We start from the raw sequence: 5,455 nt of genomic DNA on the forward strand, positions 1-5,455 counted from the left end.
AGGAAATAAGGCAAGGAAATGACATGGAATATTTCAGTTTCTACTGCTGAAACATATTGTTGGGACACGTGGAACTGTTATATCAATATTAGTAGGCTACTTTTATTATATTCTAGAATAGGATGGAATAAGGGTATTTATGTTATTAGCTAGGAAAATATATTTTCTTTTTTGCCTTTATTTTATTCAGTTTGTTAGAATTCTGTTACAAGAAAGAAATCTAATAATTGTATATATAGGGTATCAATTGTACAATGAAGGACAGAGAGCAACACAGAATTTCCTCATATCATTTTTTTTTTGCTCTTTGAAGTTTTACATGGTATCAGAGAGTCACTAGGAGCTCTGTATACAATTCTCTATTTTTTCCATACTTCTTTTCCCTGTTTTGATTCTTCATGGGTGATGAAACGATCAATCCTCCCGTGGGAGTTAAAGCTGCACGCAGAGTTGCTGCACCAACTGCTTTGGTGGATATCAATCACCCTTATTACCTTGCTCCATCAGATAACCCTGGCATGAATTTGCTCAATGTCACGTTTGACGGTACTGGATATGGCAATTGGTGCAGATGTGTTTTGATCTCTCTCTTTGCTAAGCATAAATTGGGATTCATCAATGGAAGTTGAAGGTCTCCAGATCCAGATTCACCCTTTCTTAATCATTGGAGAAGATGTAATGATATGGTGATTGCGTGGCTATTCAACACTCTTAACAGAGACATCTTAGAGAGTGTGATTTACTCTCAAACTGCGAAGCATTTATGGGATGAGCTCGAAGAACGCTATGGACAAGCAGATGGTGCTAGGTTGTTTCACCTGCAAAGAGATCTCAACAATATCAGTCAAGGAACTTTAGCTATTGCAGGTTACTTTACTAAACTTAAAAGGATTTGGGATCAATTAAAAATGCTTAATAGCTTTATGGTTTGTCGCTGTAATTGTGATTGTGGAGCTAAAACACACAATGCTAAGATGAATGAGGATACACAACTCATTCAATTTTTGATGGGTCTTAATGATGTCTACACCGGAGTTTGAGGAAATATTCTTATGATGAAACCACTACATTCGACTGCTCAGGCTTACTTTATTGTTCTTCATGAAGAATCACAAAGGGAGGTACATGCTCAAAATATTTTAGGAACTGAATCTTCTTCTTTTTATAGTATCGAGCAGAATTCAGCTGGATCTAGACAGGGAAGGGAATACAAGTATGCTGCTCAGAACAACAGGAATACTGCAAGGAAAATGGAGCAAGTTTGTAAATATTGCAAAAAATCAGGTCATATTAAGGAAGAATGCTACAAATTAGTGGGTTATCTTGCTCATTATAAGTTCAACAAAGCTAGGAAAGGAGTTTTTCCTAGCCAATCAACCAACAATGCTATTGGAGAGCAGGATACTACTACGGAAATTGGAATCAAAGCAGTTTCTAATCTCATCTCTGGACAAGGTTTTTCCAAGGCACAATGTGACCAATTGATTCAAATGTTCCAAATAGTTCAAGAAGGAATTGGGGCATCAACTCCTGATGTCACTGCTAGTGCAAATCTGGTCGGTATACAGTATGCTTGTAGTATCTTTACCTCTTTCTATTCTAAAATACATCATAATACCTGGATTGTTGATTCTGGGGCTTCCTAACACATGACTTATGAAAAAACTCTTTTACATAATATTGTCCTTCTTTCTATTCCTGTATTAGTTAGTCTACCAAACTCATACCAAGTCACAGTAAATTATGTGGGAAGTTTATTTCTTACTCCAGAATTAGAATTACGTAATGTCTTATTTGTACCCGTGTTTAAACATAATCTCTTGTCAGTTTCTCAATTATGCACACAATTTAATTGCAATATAATTTTTTCCAAAAATATTTGTTCTATTCAGGCCCCTTTTTTAAAGAGGGACCAAGTTCTTGGTGAAGCAGCAGCTGGACTCTATGTGATGAGAGATAGCACGCCTTAGATGAACCTTATTTCCCAGAAGCCTATGTCTCCTGTTTCCTTTAATTCTAGTTCTTTGTCTAGGTCTAGTTTGTCTAAGTCATTTCCTATTTATGTTTCTTCAAGGGTTCATTCCCTAGATGTTTTGCCGAATGCTTGTATTGAAAAATCTTCAATTCCTATCAATAAAAATCCTTCTGTCCATTCAGCTTCTACTCTTTTATGGCAGCCTTTAGATGCAATGAAACATATTCAAAGTTTAAATTTGAGCTTCATTGTTGAAAATCCTGTGCCTTATGCGATTTGTCCTATGGCTAGACAAGCCAAGCCACCCTTCCACAAAAGTTCCATTACTACTAAACAATGCTTCGATCTAATCCACATAGACACTTGGGGACCCTATAAGACACCAACTTACAAGGGAGAAAAATATTATTTAACCATTGTCGATGATTTTTCCAGATGTACATGGACATTCTTGTTTTGTGCTAAATCTAATGATTTTTCTACATAAAAAACCTTTATCCTGTATGTTGAACGATAATTCTCTACCAAAGTTAAGGTAATAAGGTCCGACAATGCTTTTGAATTAGGTTCTGGACATCTAGCTATTGAATTTTCTCCCCCAAGGGACACTTCACCAAACTACTTGTGTGGGAACACCACAACAGAATGGTGTAGTTGAACATAAGAATAGACATTTAATGGAAACCTGTAGAGCTCTAATGTTTCATTCTCATGCACCTACACAGTATTAGGGGGATTGTTTTCTAACTGCCACTCATTTGATCAACCGATTTCCTTCTAAAGTTTTAAACCTCAAATCTCCTTGTCAAGTCTTGTACAACTCAATCCCAAATTATACTTATCTGAAACCTTTTGGCTGACTCTTTTTTGTTTCCACCCTTTCCCAAAACAGAGACAAACTCAGTCCTTGAGCAGTCCCAGGTGTTTTCTTAGGTTACCCGTTTGGTAAAAAAGGTTATAAAATATTGACTCTTCACTCTAAATAGTTCTTAATTTCCAGAGACGTTAAGTTCGTCGAGTCTATTTTTCATTTTTCCCTTTCTAAACCACTCTTACAACTTTTCCCTACTTCAAGTCCTCTTTCTTCTGATGATGAGCTAGTTATTTCACCATTACCTCATCTGGATATTGTTCCCACTTTCCCTAGTTTACCTAGCTTTTCTTTTTCACCTTCTCAATCCCATTCTCCTACTATTACTGAAGTGTCACCTGTGTTATCTACTCTACTAGAGCCCCAGCTACGTAGATCCATAAGGGAGCATCGCACTCCCACTTATTTATCAGACTATATATATGCTTCAGCTTTTTCTGTAATTTCACCTAATCCCCCTTGTTTTCCTTTGCATAATTATGCATTTTCTACTTTGACAACACACAACCAATCTTTGCTTACCTTCATTTGTCAAATCAATGAACCTAATTCTTACCAACAAGCTATATTGCATCCTGGTTGGAAGGAAGCAATGACAAAGGAATTTGATGCTCTTAACTCCAATCATACTTGGGATGTCGTTCAATTGCTACCAGATAAGAAAGCCTTGACCTGTAAATGGGTTTACAAAGTTAAACTCAAGTCTGATGGGTCTCTTGAGCGTCTCAAAGCTCGTTTGGTAATTAGAGGTGATACACAACGCGAAGGAATCGACTTTACAGAGACTTTTTCTCCCGTTGTCAAAATGACAACTGTGAGATGTCTCTTCTCTATTACAGTAAAAAATGGTTGGAATTTTTACCAGCTTGATGTCAACGACGCGTTTCTTCACGGGGACCTCAATGAAGAAGTCTATATACGGTTCTCTCCTGGTTTGATAGCTCTTTCTCCTTCTCATGTTTGTCACCTCCGTAAGTCCTTTTACGGACTGAAACAGGCATCTCGTAAGTGGTATTCTCATTTATCTTCTTCCTTGAGCACTCGAGGATTCATTTGCTCCTTAAATGACTATTCTTTGTTCTTCAATTATACTGGGGATTTGGTTACTTTGCTTGCCGTCTATGTTGACGACATCTTGCTCACTGGTAACAACCTGCAGGAAATTGGGGAAGTTAAGCTTTTTTTGAACTCTGAATCTGTATTAAAGACCTGGGAGAGGCTCACTATTTTTTGGGAATGGAATTGATTAAGGAAGATGGTGGTTTGTTCATTACTCAACGTAAATTTGCCACGGACTTTATCTGAGTTTGATTGTCTTGAATCCGGATCTGTGTCTACTCATCTACACCCCACTGTCAAGCTCTCATGTTTCTGCGGACCTCCTCTTTCTGATCCTATTGTCTACATGCGACTTTTGGGAAAGCTAATTTTTTTGACAAACACACGTCCGGATCTCTCTTTTACGGTGCAAACCCTCAGTCAATATATGCAAAGCCCCTGCCAAGGGCATCTTTCCGCTGCTTATCATACTTTGCGATATTCAAGTAGAGCTCCTGGTCTTGGTTTATTTTTAATCCCTATATCTATCATTTCAAATCCTTGTTTTTTGCGATTCCGATTAGGCTTCTTGCTCCAATACACGCCGCTCTGTTAGCGGTTTCTTCCTTAGCCTTGGTGGATCTCCCATTTCTTAAAAGTCTAAGAAATAACCAGTTGCCGCGCTTTCTTTTGCTGAGGCGGAATATTATTTCATGTGTCGCCTGGTTTTCGAGGTAACCTGGGTGGTTCGATTGTTAAAGGATCTTTCTCTTTCTCCATCCTTGCCGATTTCTCTTCATTGTGACAACCAAGCAGCTATCCATATTGCCAAAAATCCCGTCTTTCACGAACGAACCAAGCATATTGAGCTTGATTGTCACTTCGTTCATGAGAAGCTTCTTGATAGACTGATTTCCTTGTCTTTTGTGCCTTCTTCTTCTCAATTGGCTGATTTGTTTACCAAAGCCCTTTCTGGACCCCTTCATCGTTCCCTTCTTCTCAAGTTGGGCGTCCGTTCACCAGACTCCAACTTGCGGGGGGTGTTGCCGGAGACAAGCTCCTTGTTGATGATTCTAAAGAAACAATGAAGAAGAAAGGAAATAAGGCAAGGAAATGAGATGGAATGTTTCAGTTTCTACTACTGAAACATATTGCTGGGACACGTGGAACTGTTATATCAATATTAGTAGGTTACTTTTATTGTATTCTAGAATAGGATGGAATGAGGGTATTTATGTCATTAGCTAGGAAAATATATTTTCTTTTTTGCCTTTATTTTATTTAGTTTGTTAGAATTCTGTTACAAGAAAGGAATCTAATACTTGTATGTATAGGGTATCAATTGTACAGTGATGTGTCAATCTCTTATTAAGGTTCAACAAAATGTTCTTTTTTTTTTCTTTAACAACCTCAAGTAATGTTCCAACTATTATAAAGCGTACAGTATTTGATTCCAACGGCATAGAATCAAATCACATTCATTTAAATTTTTTTTTTTTTTCAACTCTTTCACATTTGATTGACCATAATACTTGAAAAACATTTTCTCAAAATCACATTTTCCTTAAAAG

General features: G+C 37.3%; 1 protein-coding gene across 1 annotated transcript; it reads left to right on the plus strand.

Moving 5' to 3' along the window:
- The first annotated feature begins 398 nt into the window (after positions 1–398).
- Positions 399–4,092, plus strand: LOC124899554. The gene is made up of 4 exons (XM_047414460.1): positions 399–546; positions 640–867; positions 1,108–1,567; positions 2,976–4,092. Exons 1-4 carry the CDS (start codon positions 399–401, stop codon positions 4,090–4,092), a joined length of 1,953 nt encoding a protein of 650 aa, XP_047270416.1.
- Positions 4,093–5,455: the final 1,363 nt, after the last annotated feature.

This window comes from Capsicum annuum, chromosome 6, assembly GCF_002878395.1.
Source record: "Capsicum annuum cultivar UCD-10X-F1 chromosome 6, UCD10Xv1.1, whole genome shotgun sequence".
Taxonomy (NCBI): domain Eukaryota; kingdom Viridiplantae; phylum Streptophyta; class Magnoliopsida; order Solanales; family Solanaceae; genus Capsicum; species Capsicum annuum.

Coding starts and splice junctions, on each gene's coding strand:
- LOC124899554 (XM_047414460.1), top strand. CDS start 399: ATGGGTGATGAAACGATCAATCCTCCCGTGGGAGTTAAAGCTGCACGC. Junction 547..639: donor GCTCAATGTCACGTTTGACG/GTACTGGATATG, acceptor GAAGGTCTCCAG/ATCCAGATTCACCCTTTCTT. Junction 1,568..2,975: donor GCAAATCTGGTCGGTATACA/GTATGCTTGTAG, acceptor CTTAATTTCCAG/AGACGTTAAGTTCGTCGAGT.